Source organism: Hesperophylax consimilis, chromosome 10, assembly GCF_061612785.1.
Source record: "Hesperophylax consimilis isolate HC1 chromosome 10, BYU_Hcon_1.0, whole genome shotgun sequence".
NCBI classification, from domain to species: domain Eukaryota; kingdom Metazoa; phylum Arthropoda; class Insecta; order Trichoptera; family Limnephilidae; genus Hesperophylax; species Hesperophylax consimilis.
Window position 1 is genome coordinate 38,034,871 of NC_142845.1, and position 23,833 is coordinate 38,058,703.

Below are 23,833 nucleotides of genomic sequence, written 5' to 3' on the forward strand. Positions count from 1 at the left end.
GTATCTCTTAGTCCTCCTCACTAGGGTGACCATAGACATGAAATATTCATATGTCTATGAGGGTGACCTATGCTGAGGTGCACTAAAGTTATTCAGTTCTATTTTATTTGTTTTCTATGTGGTTTTTAAATTGTTGTGTTTTTTCATTGACCTCTTTCAGCCAGATTTTTATTCTTGATTTGTAATCATTAAACTTTTCTATTCGCTTATATCTGGGGGAAGGATGTTGTGGAGTTTGTCACAAAATAAATGTAGTTTCTTTGTCCGAAAGTGGTTTTATGACAAGGAATATTTTTTAAGTCATTGTAATTTGATCTAGTGTGACGAATGCGCTGTACTGTAGAGAATTCAGTATTTTGAAAGAATTTAAAGTATTGTTTAAAATTCCGATCCTAATCATTGCGGATATTGTTACATCTACCGCTAGGTTACTATTAATAAATAGTAGTTTTGTGAACAGTAGACCTCACGTCCCGAAAAATATATTTCTAATTTAATAAAATAAAAACCAAAATGATGTAGGTATAGACTGTGTACGCTTCTTTTTATTCGCATTATATCTTATTATTCTAACCTAAATATGTCTAACTGACCTACGTAAGTTGATTCGATTTTCAGTACCAACAAGACAATTTCACTTTAAGAAGCTTAAACTCCATTCCATGAGACTAAACCAAGATAATATAGAATTTAACATGCAAACTTTTGTTTGTACAGCGGTGTAGCTTCCTGCCGTAGTCTTCGCTGAATTAGACGTTCAGACGGGCACATTGCGAGGCTGGAATTAAATTACACGGATCCGCGTCCGAGGTTTGACTTTGCAATTTGCCAAAGATCTCGGATCGCTGCCTCCGGGGTACACGAGCGCAGTATCCTGCCATTGGTTATTGGTTCGTTGGTCGCCAGGAGACTGTCGTGAAGTCCTGCGAGCTGAGACCAGCCACTAGGTATAATCTGGCCGGGCAGGGCCTCCTCTCCAGGATTACAGAGGAAAGAATCCGTCTGGGAACTGGGAACGATTACTAATGATATTCATTTCGAAGTTCGTATGGCCGATGTCACGAAGTAAGGCAGTATCACTAGGCCAGTTTTATTTGATAAGATTTCATAATGTTACTTAATATACCATAAATTGAATTTTCTTTCGAAAATCTGAAGTAAACAATTTTTTGAAACTTCATTTTAATAATTTGATTGGATGATATTTACATTTGACAACTAGTCCAATTTCATATTTATGGTTTATAACTATGTGGTCGACATTATGTTCGTAGGTTTATAACTATTTTATGGTGGTCGACATTGCGTTCTTAGGTTTATGACTATAAATAAAAATGGATAAAATGATTGGATTTAATCGGATTTTATAGTGTTTGATATTATATATATTGTGTTCGTAGCTTTATAAGTACGTTATGGTGGTCGACATTATGTTTGTAGATTTATAATTACACTATGTAGGTCGACATTTTGTTTTTAGATTTATAATTACACTATGTAGGTCGACATTATGTTTGTAGATTTATAATTACACTATGTAGATCGACATTATGTTTTTAGATTTATAATTACACTATGTAGGTCGACATTATGTTTGTAGATTTATAATTACACTATGTAGGTCGACATTATGTTCCTAGATTTTTTGTCTGACATACTTTTTCCTTTATTTGATACATTTATTTTTAAGACCTTACGACCGCTGCTCACCTAGGTGTGAAAAATTACAAAATTGAGCTACGATACAAGCTCGTTTAAAAGTTCTGATTATGTTTGTCAGCATTGAGCATTATTACATCTTATTCAGAGAAAATCGGACCGTTTTCGACAGAAGCCCAAAGTTTCGAGCATCAAACAAAATCTAGCTTATAAAACTATCCGTGTAATCCTCTCCTCTGGGTTATGTCTTCATGCGCCGTGAATACAACACACACAACACAACACAATACAGGTACCAACAGGTCCAGTGATGTGGGTAAACTCCAATAGGAACTATTTAGATTCTCAGATAGTATCTGTCTCGGTGTAGGTTAAACTCAACCGTTCATTTACTAATTTAGTCACGTCCCGTCAAAGGGGACGATTTATTTTTATGAATAGAGATTAAAAAGAGTAAAGAGACAACTACAACCTTTGTAACTTTATTCCTCGGCAGAGTTATTTGACAGCCAACGTGCGTTTTGTTTTAATACTCACGGAGATAAATTTCAAAGAAATTTAGATAAAGTTATAACGATGTCGGTTGTTGCATTGTTCAAATATACTCTAACATAATATACTCAATTTCAGTGCCGGCAACCCGGGCGTTTATTTATTATTAGTTATGTACATACATGATTTTTCTCCTTACCCTCCTCACTAGACAAAGTCTGTTCTGAGGCTGGTAACTAACAATTTCTAATTACATAAAAACAAATAAGTGGTAAAAAAAAAGGAAATATATATATTATAGTAAAAATAATAATAATAAAATAAGAGGAAAATCAGAATTTAAAAACAGAGTAGAAAAAAGAAAATATATAATTTTAGATATTAAGAATATTACTTATCTCTCTTCTTTCTTTGACATTCAACCAGTTTAAAAATCTTTTGAATACCCAATTCAAATTATTAGATGCGACTATAACAAAGAATCATAACAACGGCATTCCGCATAATATTCAACTTGACGTCCGGATTAAATCTAAACTATGATATAAATTATAAGTACCACTTACGTATTTGGCTCAGTTGTTAGCGCGGTTGACTTCTGTCCCTGGGGAGAATGGTTCAATCCTCAGTCTAACAAAACAAAAATTTTTAAAAGTTCACAAGAACCAGTCCCTGTGGAGAAAGGTTTTATCCTCAGTTGAACCAAAAATATATTTTAATACATATTTTTTTTAAATACAAGCATTCATAAATAGTCTTCTTCTGAATTACTCTACACATTGTCTTCCATCAACTTTCCCCGGCATAATATTACCTACGTTGTATTAAATTGTACCCTGTAAAAATGTAACCTACCCTGAATGACTGAGAAGTCAAGGAGCGAAGTCCTTATTTATATGAATAACCCACAGTCCTTCGTTTTGTCTGTAAATTTGTTTGTACGTTCCCTTTCGGTTATTGTATAAGATTATTTTTGTCGATTTTAAAATGGTCCTGCTTATTTGGACTAGCAAAGATGAAGATGACTAATGAAGCAAAGGAATATGCTCCAAGACCGAGTTCGGCTGTGCAACCTATCTGCCTACCCTTGCGGTTGTTAATAGGTACAAAGGGTGCGGTAAGGTGTGGCATTTGCTAAATGCAAGGAAAAGTGGTGTTTGCTTTGTACATTCATCTTGTTCAAGTGTCGTAATGGAATGAATGAATGATTCTACCTTACCGTGGGTATTACTGTCTTGAGACCCGCGAGGATGAGATGTAATTAAAATTCATATCTCTAGTTCACAGTACACACACTACAAAATTCGTAGTAGTGTAAGTTGAACAGCGTTGAACAGGATAGAAATACGTGATGAATATGAACATATTATACTGCATTTGAACATTTTGTTCCGCTTCACGGAACTTTCCAGTTCACTATGTTTTCAGTTGAAGTGAGACTCAGCATCGCTAAAGAGAATTTTGTTAATGTGATGCAAGGTTCCAACTATTTAAAATCAATGGAACTGTGGCATACCCATTTATTTATAATTATTGAATGCCCGTAGGGCTTTTACAGACCTAATGCAAGTTGAATTATACAGAATACAGATATAATAATGAAGAATTTTAGAATGGTTTTATATGAATACCGCACAAGAGTCCTAACTTCTCCCAATGGTCTAAACACAGTGAGAATAAGGCATCCCCAATTTAGTGCGTGTTGTGAGATTGCAGGTAGTAGGGAGGGGAAGGAGATGGGAAAGAGAAAAGTGAGGAAACAACTGGCTATTCAGATCTGATCACCAAACAAGGCTAAAACCATTTCAAGCAACGTTTCAATTGTGAATGATGGTCTTTCAACAGGGCGATACTGAGAATATCTTCCACTCTGGAACGTGCAGCAAATATACTATAACATACTTTAAAACAAACTATTTTTGTTTATTTTTATAATAATCAACAACGTTACTACACATCGCTCTGTAAATGCTTTCAATGAACCGTACTTGTTTTGTACTCTTGTTATTATATACAATTATGGATCTTGTCTCCTTTTTACAGCAGAACTCTTTATTACAATTGTATTGTACCTGCTTACATCGTTCGTACACTTTATTATGTTATTTACCATACAATTATTATTGTATTTTTTAACAACTTACTTATTACAATGTAAAAGCCTTCGAGGCGTGAATAAATATTTAAATATATTATTTTTAATGAATTAATTGTGAAACTACAAAAATTAAAGTAATATAATTAACTAGCACATGCTGGGATTTGAACCCGGTACCTCCGGATTAGTAGTCGAGATCCGTACTCCTCGACAATGAAGGCAGTCAATCTTAGGCTTAAGGAAGTTAAGGGAAAGAGATGAAAAATACGATGGTTTTCTGGTCACTAACTAAGAATTTCGTACACATAGTTTAGTATCGGAAATTTACGTCTCGATTAGGCAAATATTTGGATCACGAAACACGTCAACAAATTGTTCTTGTGTACGTTCTTCTTTTCTCTATGGCTAAAATCAAAAGGTATCCAAGTTAGTGGCGACATTGGTTTCCATTTAAATCTACGTGGATGGCATTCTAGTTTTTATTATCTGTAGCTAAACAGTGACCTTGGATGATAATGTATTGTGTAAATGTAATAACAAGTTGATTGCATTACTGCAATTACTTTCCTCCCATACGCAGGTAATTCTCGTCCCGCTCGGGGCGGCCATTAGCAGGTACTCACAGGTGACTAAATAAATCAAGTCGGAACAATTTGCTAATTGCTTTTCTTTCTACAAACTATAAATAACAAGTGTCATCGATATTTTGGCATCAGTCACTTGTGTGTGAATCGACCAACCAAACAAATCAAAATGAAATTTGTAAGTATATCCTTTATTTTTTGTACCCATTTTATAAACTGATTTTTTTGTTTTCCAAAAAACATTTATTTTGTGGCTTGCATACGTATAAAAGATTTGTTTTAAGGCCACTCTGTTATAACATATTGCTCCGCCAGCTTCAGTTGCCCATCCTTCATCGGGATAATTTTTAATATTTATGTTTGAACTTCTTTAATATTTTAATGTTCTTCTGATGAAGAAAGTTTTAATGTCTTGGGACAGGTTGTTTCACATAATTTGAACAATTCGTAAAAATTCTGCGAAACAACCTTTCCTTTATATTCTCCTGGTGAAGGAAGGGCACTTCTGAAACTAATAGAGCAATGTGTTGTACATAAATGCTTATAAAAAAATGTTAATCATCGTGAAATCATATTACGCATTGAAGGAAAACACATGAGAAATAGGGTTATTTGCAATTTGAGCAATCTATCTGTTCCTTCAAAACTGTGGTGCTTCTCCATTACATCAAGGACATCGGTATGGCGCACAATAAATATTCATATGTTGTACAAGAAAATGACGTAACTTATTGTGTTACATTTGTTTTGCAGCTCGTGATCGTAAGCCTGATGATCGTGGCAGCCATGGCCGCTCCCGAGGCCCCCCTTCGCAAGTTCATCCCCGTGCTGGAGCGCACCGAGGTGACCGACGAGCGCGGCCAGTTCGCGCTCCGATACCGCAGCGCCGACGGGACCGTGGTCTCCGAGAGCGGCGCCCTCAAGCCCACCGCCGACGGCAAGGACTACGTGCTGGTCAAGGAGGGCGAGTACTCCTTCATCGCTGACGACGGCAAGGTCTACAGGACCAAGTACGTGGCTGATGAGAAGGGATACAGGGCCGAGGGGGAGCATCTGCCCGTCTCTGTCGTCGCCTAATTCAACCAACCCTGACCTGCCTGTAATATAATACATTATAGAATCAACATAATACAACATAACACGATACAAACAACCGACCTCTTTTTAATTTTCTTGAAGAGTTCTGAGCCCTGATTATCCCGAGCCAGTGGGACTATGGCATTCCCAATTTGTGGAAAACCTAAATATTTCTTCAATAAATTTGGTACAATATGGTAACGTGCTAGATATATTCTCTTCTTGTGTTTTATGAAAACATTCATAAGAAATCCTGGGGTCGTGTACAATTCTTATCAATTCTGTGGTTACATTAAGATTTGCTTGTTATTCCTTAACATACCGTAGAGTACATAATACATTAATATTTTATTGTAATAAAAGAACATTTCCATTGTTATGGTAGGTTCGTTACGTTATGCTCTCTCAATGCTCTCTCGAATTCAAATCGAACGTCATGATAAAAATACATAATCATTTTCATAAGAAGCTTGCAAGGAGCAACTCTGTATTGTATTATACTTTGGCTTGATTTTCAAATAGAAAACTTTGACCTAACGTCTGAATTTTAATTTTGTTTTTAAATTTCTGTCGGCATGTTGACGAAGATGACCTTCATACAAGTGCAAATATTAAGGGCGGTGAGCAACTGGCTAGTCGGCTTTGCATACAAACTGCCACATATCCGTCTGGCGCGATTAAGAAGCAAATGATTCCGGTATATAGTCGGCAGTAAAAATAATACAATGGAATCGAGGGAAGCAGTCCACGATGGAGTTCTCAGATCTAATGCCAAACAAAAACATGACAATGGCGAATGAATTCGATAAATTCCTCTCTCAAAGAACGAATGGAGTAAAATCATGCACCATATTACACATGTGATCCAAAAACTTTCAGATGGTTTGTACACATAGAGCGGGCGGAGGGATCAACGAATGTCATGTGACTAGGATACGGATTTGGGTACCGTCGCCCTCGAAACCATTTATTGGAAAATAAATGGTTCCGAGGTTCACACCCCAAGTGGTTTGAATAAAAATTGAGTAGTGTAGGAAAACAGATTATTACATGCAAGTTTTGATGAACAAAGGATGTGTGCCAGGGTAGGATTAGGTGGCAATCCATCCTCCCTGCGGAGAAATGCTGTAAATTGTTACAGTAATTTAGTTAGGGCCAGTTGTTTTACAGAATTTGAATAGTTATCAAATTTCTAAGTTAATGTTCAAGTTTTGTACAGATTAAATTCAAGTTATGTTATTATATCATTATTCGCCAGTAGCTTCACAGAACTGAAATGATAACAGAACTCGAATAGAACTTTCATATAACTTGAAAATTAATTTTTAAATTTGATGAATTGATCGAATTATGTTAACAACTGGCCCTTAGTCGTCCTACGACACGCGAACCTGACAAAGCAGCTTGATGTCTTCAGCTGTATGTGCGTGCGTGTGCCATGTCATGTGCTACTGCTAACGTCGTACATTATTACCAGTCAACATAGTTTGCGTTGAGCACTCGAAGCATCATTTTTTTTTTTATTTTTTTTTTTTAATATTTTTATTTATTTTATAAAATACAGTATAATGTTTAAATTTACATAGTAAGAGCATATTTCAATAAAAATTAACATGTTTACCTTTACAAGAGTCTAAAACTCGTGTGTAAAGGGAAAATAATAAAAACTTAACATACATATGTAAATAGAAGAAAAAAAGAATCATAAAAACATATAAAGTGAAGAGATTTTAGTTTTTTTATACAATAATTTATAAAATAATATAGTGAGATATCATCGTCATTCTAATTCGTTAAATTATTTATTGTAGTGAAGTTAATTTTATTTTTAAATTTATTAAAATCCGGTTCTAATCTCATCTCAGTCGTTAATTTATTAAACCATACCACTCCAGTGTACGTGTAATAGTGTTGTGCAAAACTGGTATGCATTAATGGAGTCCATAAGCGACCCATTGTATTTTGCCTATTGCTCACGACACGAACCATGGCATGGTGTGACTTCTTATACAGATCTTTATGGATTTGAAGTAGCGTATTTTTCGTATATGTATTTTTTAGTGATGGGACTTGAAAATCTTGGAAAAGTTGTAAGGATGGGTAGTCTGATGGTTTTTTTATTAAAATTTTTATTAACAGCCTTTGAGTGATTTCCAGCGGTAAAAGTGATGATTTGTAAGCTCCCCCCCACGCAACGATACCATACTGTATTATTGAATGCGCTAGAGCGTAGTAAATATTTTTAAGAATTTTTAAGTTAAGTATATTTCTTAGACTAATAAATATGTAAATGAGTTTTCTTAATCTATTTATGATATTGTTTATGTGAGTTTTCCACTTAAGTTGACTATCTATTATTACACCTAAATATTTAATTTCATTTTTATTTCCTATGGATAAACAGTCATTATTTTGGCAAGTAGATTTTTTTGATATGCATTTTTTTTAATGTATTTTAATATTTAATATAATAAAAGGGTTTATTTTGTTTATACTAAAAATTATATAATATGTTTTTTCAATATTTAATGTTAATAAGTTTTTATCAAACCATTCTTTTAACATATTGATATCATTGTTAGCAATTATTTCAAGTTCATTCAATGAATTCGCTTGAAATATAATTGCAGTATCATCTGCATATGAAATGAGTTTTCCTGTTAATGGTAATTTAAAGATATTATTAACATATAATATGAATAGAAGAGGGCCCAATATGGTGCCTTGTGGTATTCCAAAGTCACTTGTGTTCGGTTCACTGAGAGTGTTATTTATTTTTACATATTGACTTCTAGAGTTCAGGAAACTTTCTATCCACATTTTGGCATTATCTATAATTCCTATTTTGTTAAGCTTGTAGAGTAATTTTTTGTGACTTATGCTGTCGAAGGCTTTCTTTAGGTCTATGAATATTGCAAGAGATTTTTTGCCTTTGTCTAGTGCTTGATGTATTTTTGTTGTTAAATCTATGATTGCGTCCTGTGTGCTTATTTTTTCGCGAAATCCAAATTGTTGGTCACTCAATATATTATTAGTTTCAATAAATTTTAGCAGTTGTTTTTTTGCTACCTTTTCAAAAATTTTTGAGATATTTGATAATACTGATATAGGTCGGTAGTTATTAATTTCTTTAGTATCACCTGATTTAAAAATCGGTGAAATAATAGTTTTTTTGTAAATAGATGGAAAGATTCCTTTTTTAAGACTATTATTTATGATATGTGTAATAGGTTTTTTCAAAAAGTTAAGATTTTTTTTCAGAATTTCAACGGTTATCCCATCAAAACCTGGTGCGGACTCAGTTTTTAGGTTTTGTATTATAACAACAGTTTCTTGTTCGGTTATCGTTTCGAATGTTTTTACTGTTTTATTTAATGAAGCTACTGGAATTCCTGATGTGGTGGTATTATCTATGTTGTTAGTTATTTCGTTTGCGAGATTTTTTCCGACATTTGAAAAAAAATTATTGAAAGCATTCGCACATAGTTTTGGGTTATCAGAAACTTGCATCATATTATTGTTAATGTGCAGCTTTAAAATGTCACTTGTCTTTCTTTTTTTATCAATTATTTCATTTATTGTTTTCCAAATTTTTTTACCACTGTTACCTGAATTTAACATCTTTTGTTTGTAGAATTCTTCTTTGGTCATTTTAATTAGTGCCGTTAGTTTATTTCTGTATTTTTTAAAGTGTAAAATAATCGAATTATTTAGTGGGATTTTTTTTGTAAGTTTAAATAATTTTTCTTTTTCTCTAATGGAAACCACTAGACCATGGGTAATCCATGGTTTAATTTTTTTGAATTTTTTTTATATATTTTTTTGTGTATTTCACAGCTTGAATCTTTTATATGCTTTTGTAAGGTGTCATGAAATTTTAAAGCACTATTATTTACATCTTCTGTGCAGAGTATAGATTCCCATGTTTCGTGAGACAGTTTTTCATGAAGTATTTGTTGATTTATCGATATTTTAGGCATGTTAGATTTATTACTATTATTAATGTTTTGTTTTTCTATGTTAAGGTTAAGAATACATGTATGATGGTCCGTTATGTTGTTTCTCCATATTATTGTTTGAAGATTATCAATGTAGTTGGAATTACACCATATGTGATCAATACATGATGGTATTTGATTATTAAATTCTCTAGTATATTTATTAATACAGGGTTTAAAATTTAAAGCGGTCATCATGTTAATATAATTGTCCTTTTCAATAGTGTGATTATTTTCAGCAATGTTAATATTAATATCGCCTATTAGAAAATTATTTGTACATTTATTATTTAAAATAATATTATTCAATTCTCCAATAAAAGTGGATATAACAGCAGAGTGTGTCCTGTATATTGATATTATTTGTATAGGTAGTTTATTATTAATGCTCAGTCTTATAATAATACAGTTTGCATTAGTCATATTCGTTTCAGTAAAGAGTACGTCTTTAAATATCGTCTTCGTGTATAACAATACCACTATTTTTGTTAATATAATGTGAGCTCTGAAAGTAGTTGTAATTGGGGAGAGTTGGGATGATTGAGTTGGTGTTTAAATGTGCTTCAGTCAGTATGATTATGTCAGGATATTTGTTTAATAAATTTAGGTTTACTAGAAAATGATCAAAATTTTTCTTTATAGATCGTATGTTTAGATGCATTACGGTAAATGAATCTGGAGTCGTTTGAAGTATTGTGTTATAGTCATTAGAGTTGTCACAAATTACATTTTTTACGTAAATTTTTTTTTCCAGATGTTGAATAATGTAGTCATCCATTTCTAGTTTTAGCAAAAGGATTAAATAATATATAAGCGTTTGATGCATTTTTGTTCAGTGAAGCGAAGGAATATATTTTAAAAATATTATGATATTGGTAATCGTATTGTATATAGTTTTTAAACGGTTGTGAAATGTTTTCTTTAAACACATTTAAAGTTTTGAAGAATTTAAACGATATTATAATTTGTAGTATACAATGAGAGTTTTTCGTAAATGGAAATAAATTGATATGTAAATTATTGGGAATTAATATATAGAATTTCATATAAAGTACTGAAGGTATATTATAGTTTTTATAATACAATCTAACTAGTAAATTAGTTTTATGATATAGTCAGAATTCTATTTTTTCCAAAGCTATTTTAAGCATTCTTTGATAATATGGGCAAGCTTTATTATTTGCTAGGTGATTTGTTGGTATTTTTAGATTGAATCTTTCATTTGTTGTGGCACAATTTTTACATTTTGGAGAAGTTTCCTTATTTTCACAGTCCTTGTAGGAGTGGTCTCCTGCACAGTGCATACACGACATTTTATTTGTTACCTTTTGTAGGCATCTGCTTGATGTGTGCCCAAATTTAAGGCAAAAATAGCATTGTACGACAGGATTTGTGTCTTCCACGTATATTCGCTGATACCCCAGGTTGATTTTTCCTTCTTTTATTATTTCTTTTCTGACTTTGTTGTTGGTTTCGACAATGTAGCTAACATTGTCATTAAATTTATTTTTTATTATTTTTTTAATTTCAAATAGGGTACTTTTGTTTAGACCTTGAGTTATTATTTTTATGCCTTCATTCTGGTTGATTATGTCCTCAACGAAGTCCTCTTTATTGTAGTCATTGGAAATTCCCTTGAAGATCATTGTAGGTTGTTTTTTCTTTATTTCTTCTGCATTTGCTTCCCTGACTTCGTTATTTATCATACTTGATAGTTTGTCTACATCTTTTTTTTCGGGACACTTTATGACGAGTCTGTTTGATGAAATCTGTTTTATAGCGTTGATACGAACACCTAATTTTCCCGGTTTGACCTTTTCTTGTATTTTTTTTTTCAGAGTTTCACTTGTTTCGCCATAATAAATGTCAGATTATTACCATTCAAAAGTGGTTCAGTGACTCGATCACACTTTGAGATTTTTAACCTATATTATTTGTGTCCATTTTCATCACGGTTATCGTAAGTCATTGACAAGGTAATATATTTTCAATGATCGCTTGAAATATTATTCAACAGAAATTTTAGCCAAAAAGTGAACAAAGAATATTTTAGTACATTAATTCAAACCCCCCAATATATTCTGATTCCTGTTAAATTTTCGTGCAGCAAAAAGCGTGAGCCAAGTTATTACAACACATTTTGAATCCAATAAAGCAGTTCATCGATATGGCTTATTTTCTTAGGAATATTTAAATAACAAACTAATATTTTGTGTACCACCGTTTCGGGGTCTATTTGTTAAGTAAGAAAGAGTAAGAACATAATAAATTCGAAAAATTCTAACCGTATTTTTATTCATATTTTTAAATTAAATTTAAGTACTTGTCCGATAATAAATAATTGCATTGTTGGCTTTCTGCTTGAATAGACTTTCTATTTTCTCACTGTACATTGATAGAACTGTAACCGAAAAGACAAGATTTATGTATAATTGCATTATAAGGTCTAAAATTGAATACGCTTGGGCCTCAAACCAGCAAAATTACATTGGGAAATTAAAACAGATTCAAGAAAGTTCCTTAGTTACAAATATACGAGAACGCATGAGTTCCCGCGATTCATCCATCACGAAGATTAGTTCGCATAAAATCATTAATAATAATTTAATATATAGTCCATCCCCCTGGAATGCTATAAGTTGTTCTTACCGAACAACTACAGCCAGGGACGGCACCATGATCTGCTATGTAAGAACGGACGTACTGGATCGGCATAACATGATACGACGTTGAAATAACGTTTCCAATACTATTTTTAGCAGTAGCCTTGAAGGATCCAAGGGGCATGTCACACATTACCCCCTATAATATTACGTTATGTTTCTTTATTTTTTTTCTTCTTTCATGAAGAATGTACATATCTAAAAGTAAGTAGTTTATGTTACATGTGTATTGTAAATGGACGCACAGTCTATAATACAAAACAAAATCAAACAAATAACTAATAGTTTCCCACACAGTTCTGTTCGATTCTGAATGTCTTCCATCATAAGAAGTATTTATTTTTTTATTTTTTATATATACAATAATATTATTATTGGGTTTATAAAAACAGTTTATTTTTAAACAAGTTCTGCTGTGTAATTATTATTACGCGTGACAGCTGTTTCGCCCTCTGAAGGCATTATCAAACTGTTTGATAATGCCTTCAGAGGGCGAAAGACAGTTTGATAATGCCTTCAGAGGGCGAAACAGCTGTCACGCGTAATAATAATTACACAGCAGAACTTGTTTAAAAATAAACTGTTTTTATAAACCCAATAATAATATTATTGTATATATAAAAAATAAAAAAATAAAATGGAGTTCTACAAATTAAACTTAATAACAATAAATAAGTATTTATTTGTAGTCAGTTTTCCATATAATTAAAATGTAACTTTACGTAGGTTATAGTTATATCCTACCAAATGGTTTGAACCATGGAAATATGATGACTATAATATCCATACTCATAGATTTGTAGGGATAAGACCTCGATTTTATTACATTTTGCATTTCCAGCTGAACCTACGCAGAATAGAGTTAATAACCTCGATTTATTTTACAATATTATAATGCGTTAATACATATTTTGAGTCAAATTAATTCTTGCCGTGTCATATGAACTAAATTAATTACAATTCTGAGGCGAGCAAATATTATATTATTGAAGGTTTGATTTCAAGATTGTTTAATTAATATTTACACATCATGAAGCTTAGAGCATGAAATATATAAATTAATGTTGATAGAAATGTCAATAAGAATACCTTATTATCAGATTATATTGTAGCATTGCACGACAGTTGATAGAGTGTTGAGACGTTCGTAATTTTCTAAAAATTCATTCGTTAGGGGAGCGCTACTTCCGTTCGCAGTTCACATATGGAAGCTTCCAGAAGGTCCATATTGGCCTCTTCTGTGTACCTATGTATAGTTTTTTGAGTTTTGACTTGTTTGTAAGATGTAAAATTCATGGGGGAGACGCTATTAGTACCCTATCAAGCAATGGGCTCGGTGTTAAGTAATAATCAAAACGTACTTTGCTTGTTTTGTTTTCAATTAAAAATCTGAGTTTAAATTAAGAAAAAACGTAATTTAAAAATAAGTTCCGTTGAACTAATTGTCGATGGGGCCAACTAACAGATGTAAATGGAGTCCACAAATCACCACCCTATCCTTATCATAGAGATGCAATACATCATTGATCCTTAAGGCGATGCACTACGTCGTGTAATATTTTGAATCGAGCTGCTATCAATAACACATATTAGGTAGATGTCGATAAGGCTTAAATTCCCGCTTAACACCATCCACCTGTTTTGATTTATGCAAGAAAAAAGCATGGCCAAAAAGTGCCTTTTATTTTATTTTGTGGATGTTCAGGCACAAATATTTAAATGTTTTTCGATCATTTTATAAATAACTTAATTTGCCACATTATACAATAAAAATATAACCGAAAATGGGTTCGTAAGTATGAGATTTTGAACTTTAAAGCACTTTTCATAGGCCTTATACATTATTTTTTCTGGGCTTATAAAATACTTATCTAAAAATTACTCGATTATTTCAAAGGCCAGGATGTATTCTACTCGCACTATTTAATTAAAGCATCTGAAACATTTCTAGGCGACCAAATTTTCAAACTAAAAACTCATGATTTTGCATTACTACGTAGTGCATCTCCTTTAAAACGTCTAGCACGACTCTAATTATAATATACGTCACTATACTAAAGCATTTACAAACGAAGGTAATGATAATATAATTATAATCTTCTGTATTTATATATTCTGTACTTAAATATGTAATTTACTATATCGATAAAAATATTATATATAAATAAAAACGTAAATTTTCATTTGTTCAATGTATTAACTTACACGCCATTTTTGTATTGAGGCTTTTTAAAACCAAACATAAAAACTCCGACGATAAAAACAAGCTTTGAACAAAGACCCAAAAAATACCAGACTAGAAAAGAATTCAACAATCTTTCAACAAGAACATTTGAGATCCAAAATTAAAAGATGCACTATAGAACAAAAAGGCAAAATTACTAAAATTTTATAACGTAAAAGAATAAAAATTATATAAGTAATACACAACATACACATCATTATTTACAACCGTACCTGATGATGTTTGCCTTTTTTTCCAATACCGCCTTTATTATTGTATTTTATTTTATTTCAACTTATTACTTCATATTATCTTTTTATTGAATATAATTAAATTGTAAAATGGGGCCTCAGCACTGGTGAAGCACCCAGTGAGGATCATAATATCAAATAATGTTTTAAAATAGGTATATAAAGTTATTGTGTCAAATGTGTAAATATATATATTTAGTGAATAAAACAACTATGTTCCTTCTATTCTGTGAACTGGATCAAATAATAAGAAATGTATACATAATAATGTAATTATTTTAACAAACCGACTTCGTGTTCTGTACCAAGTATTATATCACTATGAGTAGAAGCTATTTTTTCTACGATCTCTGTGGGGTATGGTATATATGGATACAACAAATAACACGCTAATCTAAAACAAAAACACTTCGCAAAAAGACAGACAGAATTTTGAATATGAAATTACTTCACAATGACTTTTTTGCTAAATGTTGCATAACTGAACGAAAGATTAGAATGTTCGGGACAAACCAAGATGGCCGCCGCACAACATCAGCCGGCCAGTTCATATCGAGTCGCGTTCGAGTGAGTATGACATGTCTCGTGGTGCCGTTTACCGCGAACTTTTGACGTTCCGGTCATTTTGCATTCGGGCAAACTAAAAAGTTGTAAAAATCCTTAGTTTTCCATCTCCGTCATCACTTGAATCGGTTTTTGGAATACTCCGCGTCTGTTCAACATTTCTCAAGATTGTGTTGCTTTTATTATTGTTCTTGTTCTTATTCCAACCCGCGTTTGTTTTGAGAACTAAATGTAAATAAAAAGTATGAATCACTAACAGTAATAATCTGTTGTAATGACTGTTTATTGGATAATAACTTGTATTATAGTAGTGAATAGTGAATGAATAATTAAAAAAACAGTTCGCTTTAAATAGTTCTTGTTAAATGGATGATTTATTAAACTAAATATTACGTGAAGTAGGCACATTGGTAATCGAAATGCGATTATTTTAGTGATGTTCAACTTTATTGCTTCTTTCTAAAGGGATTATATTCACTAATCAAGTGTCGAGGTAAATACTTCTATAACTTTATGAATTTCATAATATTGACAAAAGGTACTTAAACATGTGAAAGGGTTACTTTTCTAGAAATAATGATAAATGATAATAGCCATCCATATATTATTTACACCTTAGTTTATAAACAATCGCCTGATATTGTGTTATGTGAATGAATATGTCTGATTCTCATTTGGTGGGCACTATGTTTACTCGTAAATTATTTCCTTTTGGTCTTATTCCAAAACAATAAATGAAAGTAAATTACAATTTAAACATGGTTCATGAGAAGTTTACACATAGTTAGTCGGTTATCGGTTATACGACATGACTATTATACATCGAGCAGTGACCGCAGTAGAAGAAATACAGATAACCTTTTCCCAAGTACACGCAGAAAAACTCTCAAACGGAGTACAAACAATAATTTATTACGCTACATATAATGGAACGGGTAATTTAATTCATTTAGTGCCAATCAGCTTCCTGTTTACTTTCTTTGAGGGAAAAACACGACACTTTCTGTATTTGTAATTTATTGTAATTCACGTCATTATGTAGGTACGTATAAAGTAATGTCGAATTCTGAACAACCGGAACATTTTTTTTATGTATATATGAAATCGGCTAAATTCTGTTTTCCTCCGTCATAAAATATCGTGTTTCTGATAATACCTACTTGCATTGCATAACAAGGAATGCGCCGCGGACTATGTATTTGCAATATTATCGATTTAAATTAAGCCATCTGATTTTTCGAAATGTCTGTGTTGGAGATTGTTTTTCGCCAACCGGAACGACGTTCCGGTTGTTTTAGAAAATTGCTCCGATCTTTCGTTTGAACACCAGTACTTAAACATATTTCTTAGGTTATATTGCAGTTATAATGTAACTAGCGCAAAGCCATGAAAAATCACTGTCTAAATTCTTCCAAAATCAGTTCCAATTTTCAAAATGACAACTTGACGAAAACAAAAAAAATTAACAAAAATCTGTGAAACTTCTAGGTACTCATCGCTTGTCTAAATTTTTCCCAATGATGTGACACTTACATTCCAAGCAAATTTGAATTCATTGAACCAGATTTCACGCGGGACTAACGCACAGACAGCCGAAAATAGTATTTTCTTGTAATTAAAAAAAATCTCTCATGTAAAGTCTTTTTATATAAATAATTGTCACAAACTATCAGCACACCCCTCAGGGTTTCTAATGCTTACCTTACGCCACTTGGGTTGGCGGAAATACGAGACTGAGTTTAAAATTCGAACGCGCCTTCCAAAGCTTCCACATTCAAATCCTTCGAGGCTCATAACAATAAAAGATAAAGGGGCCTTTTCTGTAGGTGCACATATATAATATTTATTATAATAATATGTAGGATGAGGATGTATAGGATATATATGTATAAGTAGCTACGTGACTGTAAAACGTGCGCCGTGCACCTGAGCTTTTGTTCAGTGACTTCACTCATGATTACGTGAGTTAGGTACATTTGGTGCTTTTGGGTTTATGTTTTAAAATCTTAATTGGAATGTTTGTGTCATTCATTTGTTTCTTTTTGAATACACATCTCGGATGTTTTTGAATAAGTTTTTTTTGTAAATATGCAGAGGTGCACCTCATCCTATCTCTAAATAATGTGGGATTTTTAAAATTTAAATAATGTATTTATATTTTTAAAATAATTTGGGCGTATTGGATGAGGCATATTTACAGTTTTTTCTGAATTTTAATCGTTTCTTTTTATTGATGGCTCGACCGTTTTTTAATGTTTTTTTGTCGAAAAATATCGTTTTTTATTGAACAACGTAAAAGCTGACTCTTTTATAATGTGCTAATAGTTACTGACCGGGTTCGCCCGAATGTTGAATATTTTATTTATTTATTTATTTAATATCAACGGTATAAATATACCATAAACAATGATAACATGTCACAGTTAAAATCGTAGAAATATTTTCAAAAAGAATTACAAATATATGTGGCATTTGATTGTGAAATGACATTAGAGAGTAAGTAAGTAAGTAAACAAGAGATACAAGTACATAAGTTTCTATAGTGCAAATAAGGTAGAATTAGATTAAATTAATATTGATTGAAAAGATTTGATAGCATAGCCCTCTTGTACCTACCTTGCGTGCAGTTAAATAGATCTGCCACATCTGCGTATCTATTACTAACTTGATGCAACCTAGGTACAAGCGAGTGTTTGGAATACTCAGTCCTGATATTGTTGCATTTAAACAAAATTTTAGAACGAGTAGCTCTCGTGGGTATATGAAATTCAATGAGGTTAATTAAATCAGGACTGTCTATACTACCATTTACAATTTTGAACATAAATATTAAGTCGGATATAATTCTTCGATCTGAGAGTTTTAATAAATTTAGATTTTTCATCAAGTAATTATAATTTATATTTTCAATGGGAATACCGAGTTTAAAATTAATGTGTCTTAGGAATTTATGTTGAATTTTTTCGATTGAATCTGAATGTAATTTGTAGTGGGGGGACCAGATCGAGGAGTTATATTCGACTTGACTACGAACCAGGGATTTATACAAAATTTTTAGTGTTGAAATATTCTTGAAACCTCTGGAATTTCGAATATCTTAGCAATTTGAATACATGGACAGTAATATTGCGCCTTGTGATATCTTTAACAGCTAAATGGATGTTTAAAGCTTTATAGCTTACGATGGAAATGGCGTTGCCAGCCAAAAATATATGCGCTGACTTATAAACTCCATACAGAAATAACTGCAAATTTCACGATGCCTGTTTGACAGATTTTCCGTTTTAAAAATAATGTTCTTTTTAAACCATTTATCGAACCTTGACGATGGCTTTCTTGTTTTTTATTGGTAAATTATACTCTATTTCAAAAATATAATTGATTTCAGACATTAATAAATAATTATCGAATCAATGAAGGACAAAGTTCACATTAAATTACCTTTAATTCAAGTGATATGCCTTGGCCTGCATAAGGAGCAGTGGCGGCTCGTGACTTAAGTGTGATAAAAATTGTATTGATGTTTGTTGCACTGATTTCCTGAAAATTTTTGAATGCCATTTTGTGAAATATTAGCACTCTAGTACACACAAAAGTCCCGAGCCGCCAGTGATGAGGAGTGTGTTGCCTCCGTCTGGAACTGCCTGGGACCTACTAATTTAGGTGCCAACAGTTTATTGGTAAACCTTTTCATTAAGCAAGTGAGGGCTTCGTATGTTATAGTATGAATATAAGAAGGTGTAGTATAAAAAATGCTCCTCAGTTAGATCCACATTTCAAAAACATTTGAATGAATGAACTTTTCAATTTTAAAATGGCGATTGTTTAATTCAAGATGTAAATAATATTAACCTGACCAAATTTCCATTCCAGTGACAAATTCGTGGTGTAAACGTGTTATATTATGACATAACATCTGAGATAAAAATAGCCACAATAGACAGGACACATAATTTTCAGAGCAAATTCAATAGATTCCATTGACGTGTGTTTACATTGTTTTGTGGAAGACAACGGCGGACTAACAGCGCGCTGTGGTCGTGTGACAGCTTTTTGTCCGCGGTCACCTCGCCGTGCAAGCGTGACGTGACGTGACGTGTGTCGACTGTCCCACCCGCATCAAAACACACAAGTGCAAAGTTGACACATTTAATAAACTTGTGTTAATTACTGTGTTTGTAAGTTCCTCTACTAAATGATTTAAGTTCTTACGAGTTTCTCAAAAAAAGGAATTGGGTTCCAACCAAACGATTTGGATTATTGTGAGTTCCTCGAATGAAGGATTTGGGTTATTGTGAATCCCTCAAATAAAGGATTTAAGTTGTGAATTCCTCACCATAGGATCTTGTGAGTTCTTGAACTAAAAAAGTGTAAGTTTCTCGACCGAAGGATTGGGTCCCCTGCCAAGGATATGATGCACACGCCGATTTCTCCCACACCGCAGTCATGAAAATGAACACAATGCAGGACGTTCAAAACGGAGTCGTCTTAATTAAATGTAAGTTATAAAAAAAACTAAGACTTTCTCTTTATTATGATAAATATATCAAGGGATTGAAGATCTTAATGTGATCTGCTGATCTTGCCACAACACGAAATAAGGTCAACGGGCAACACCACATTTTTTCTTCTGAAATAAATTAAACTGTGATGATATTCAATAATAATTCAAACTAATCATCAACTGGCCCGTGGTGAAGTTTTATGAAAGTGCGATTTGAATCTTCTGTAAGTAATTACTACTCGAGAGTTGAGAGGTGTTGGAAGATGATATTGAAACGTTTAGTTGTGTAGATAAACGGTTTTGATAATCTGGACCTGTTGCCCCAGGTTAATGGTCTATTTAAAATACATTGAGAGAAAAAAACAGTTTAGTAAAAAAAATTATCTGATTCATGAATAAAAATGTTTTATATTGAATGCAAATTGCAGGGATTAACAGATAGCGATTATAATAAAAGTTTTTATGTGTAAAAACTAATAATAATAAATAATGTTTTTGGGGTTTTAGCAGCGGTTGGCAAAAAAACTATGACAAAGGATGCCGCCCAACGTACTGGTACTAGGTTACATTTGTATCTACTGACGAAGTTTTGCCTAGCAGTATGTGAAACGCGCAAAAAGGATTTTTTTAACAGAGTAAATAAAACACGTTCCTATTTTTAAAAATGCCACCGAGAATAATATGCATAAGTAAATATTAAACATGTGTATTGTTGTACTGGATGGATCAAAAATATTTTATTTAATAACTAGCTGTACCCCGCCACGCGTTGCTGTGGCTCGGTCGCTCTGTGCAGATAGAGAAACAATATCGCGTGTTGCTTTTACAACCAACAGATACTTGAGATTTTGGACAAACGAACATTTTAAAGTATGATTTATAAATAAGATAGATAATAGGCTACAATTGATAAACGTCGCTACGCACCCAGTCTCTTTGAGCATTTTCGGGATAAGAGGGGACTGCGGACGGGTAATTCAAACTAGTTACAAAAACTTTTGATGCTACACGAAGAAAAATCGATTTTTGCCTTCTCGATAAATTCACAGGCGTTATTAATAAATAAAACATCAATTTAAGAATGTTTTATCGTTTCGCCTTGATAGTTTATCATGACAATACAAAGAATTTTAATTGAAATGCAAAAAATGCATGCTGCGACGTCACGATAATATATTCGTAATTTACTAAAAGTTTATCAGGAAACCTATTGATTAATTCGTAAGGCCTGGAATCCCATTTTTAACCGGAATCAATAATTATCAATAATTTTAAGAGATTCTTAATAAATTAGTAATAGACAGTCATTTTTCTCCGTGTATTGGTGTGCAGTGTGCACAAAAACTTTCAAACGTGTCCTTTTTAAAATGATTTGCCTGGACCCAGCGTAAAAGTTCCTTGAACACTTTCATATTAATTTCCTTTCTTAGATGTCACCGCACCAGTGCGCAGTGGTCAGAGTGGCCAGAGGAACTATGACACTCGGGGGTGAAAGTAGCTGGGACAAGAAGTTGCAAAGTTCCTGGCAATTTATATATATTTCCATATATTCGACCGGTCGGTGGCCGAGTTGACATCGCGTTTGGATCCCACCCAGGCGTAGTGTACAATTCCTGGACTGGCTAAGTCCTCCATCACAACACAAGCAATATTTTGTGCTTACTGTGGTGGTAGTAGAAGATTTTCAAATATTGTCAGGTTATTCGTAACCCGGGAATGTCTGTCTTTCTTCGAAAAAAATTATTATTACTATTATTAACACCGTTTTTCATTTCTGAATGCAGGTTCTTCGTCAAGACTACCCAAAATGACACTTTTCACTATGATAACTCTCTTATTCGTTGTATGTTATGGTTATGTGACAAAAACAATAATTATTCTTTGATAAAATATCGATTTTGGCAGTTATTGGATTCAGAAATAGCGGTTAATAAGCCACATTTTAAGGCGAATAAGACTCTTAATAACAGGTGTTTGGTTTAGCGCTCATATACTACAAAAAATATAAATATTACAAAAATAAAGTGAAGTTATGTTAAGTAAAATTAAGTATAGGAACAGGTGACACGAAGATAGAAGATGGAGACTCTGCAGCAAGAATCCTAGGTGGTGAAGAAACTGGACCAGCTGCTGCAGCGAGAGAGTCCACCAACAGCGTCCAGGTATGTGTCTGCTGCTAATAAAGCGCTGACACCTCACATAGATAAGAGACCCTGGCAGCACTGCTGTGACGTACGACAAGTCCATCATTCATCTCCATGTAATCCTGTTCCTGGTGATTGTTGAAATGGTGCATTCTGCCCGCTATAAAAATTGACGGTCGGGATAACAAATTACCCTGGGCTTAGCAAAACACTAGCTGGGGCCTTCAGAGTTTCCGAGAATTCCGTTGAAAACATCTGGGGTGCATTTACCGATCGACTTTCGTTTCGAATGTCCAATATTTTTAAGCAAAATTTCCGAATATTCACATTTAAAACACTGCACTCAAATCACATATTATAAAGTTCTAATAACTGGTTATTAAGTTTATTTTTATTTAAGTTAAAATGTTGATTGATTGATTTTAAAAATAATTTCAAAGGGATGTTGCCTCATTTCTCTTGAAAATACTAAAAAAAAAACACAAAGCGGTTGGAGGACGCGTTAGGAGGCGTCCGGCTGCCACAAAGGGCGCTATACATATCCAATTTTCCAATTATGTCCTAAATCCTGTATCTAAATTTCGCGTGTTAATATCAATTTACCTACCAGGTTAGTATGGTACTATATATTATCTCCATATTTAATTAGTAGAACATTGTAAAATTGTATTATATATTTGTTCATCGCCCTTGAGGTGATTTTGCACAAAAAAGGCGCTATAAAAATCATCCAAATATCATTATTAACATTTAAAGCAGTTTTTATAGGGCTGATACATTTTTCTTTTCTGGGCTTAAAAAAACACTCGATTATTTCAAAGACCAAGATGTGCTCTACTCGCAGTATTTAATTAAAGCATCTAAAACAGTTCTAGCGATCAAATTTAAAACCAAAAACCATAGACTAAATACAACTAGACTAGGTGTAACCAGTGAAAAATAACACCAACTCAATTTTTTTTTGGTTCACGTGCACATTTATGAAAAGGCGCACGCATTGTGTCGCAATGCGAAATGGGCACTGTGCATTGCGTTTTACCTTTTGTTGGTCTAGAGTCAAGCTATTTTGCTTGTCAGCTATGCTGGGCAAGTTCATTTTTTCAATCACAAAAATAACCCAGTTCCAAATATTTTAGATTGTACCTATCACGGACTTTATTTTAGAAAATGTAATCAGCTATCTGAATACAAAAATATATCAGTACCTTACAGATCGATTGAGGGCAGCGTATTAACAAATGTGAAAAATTCAACGAGATTAGATTTATTTCCGGCAAATTTGTGACGTCACATGCATAACACACCTCCAAGTGGTGAGCATACGAAAATCACGCAACCAACGCGTGATACTTATGGATGTATTAGTCGTCTAGCGTTGACACGCATTGAGAGGCGCGACAACTCATGTGTATGTGTGATTTATTTGGTCCGTGCATTTTGCTAATCAGGGTTGTATTAAGTCGTCATTGCCTTTCGGGCTTCGCCTTTTCGATTTTTTGCAGAAGAATTGATAGAAATAAAATTGCGTCATTTAATAACTTCATTTATTTTTTGTGTATTTTCGCTTAGGTTTCC

General features: G+C 32.9%; 2 protein-coding genes across 2 annotated transcripts in view; both read left to right on the forward strand.

The window, feature by feature from the left end:
• The first annotated feature begins 5,616 nt into the window (after positions 1–5,616).
• LOC149420726 (endocuticle structural glycoprotein SgAbd-2-like) lies at positions 5,617–5,910 on the forward strand. The gene has a single exon (XM_089636926.1). The coding sequence runs from the start codon at positions 5,620–5,622 to the stop codon at positions 5,908–5,910; it is 291 nt and encodes a 96-aa protein (XP_089493052.1). The 5' UTR covers positions 5,617–5,619.
• A 9,967-nt stretch (positions 5,911–15,877) lies between these two features.
• Positions 15,878–23,833, forward strand: part of LOC149420727 (rho guanine nucleotide exchange factor 10-like protein) — a 430,013-nt gene continuing 422,057 nt past the window's right edge. Inside the window, exons 1-2 of the mRNA XM_089636920.1 lie at positions 15,878–16,103; positions 19,484–20,108. Of these exons, the coding sequence (XP_089493046.1) occupies positions 20,057–20,108 (52 nt within the window). The 5' untranslated portion in view covers positions 15,878–16,103; positions 19,484–20,056. The remainder of the gene's footprint in view (positions 16,104–19,483; positions 20,109–23,833) is intronic.

What these genes read in the sequence shown, in the direction of transcription:
- LOC149420726 (XM_089636926.1), top strand. Translation starts at nt 5,620, where the DNA reads ATGGCCGCTCCCGAGGCCCCCCTTCGCAAGTTCATCCCCGTGCTGGAG.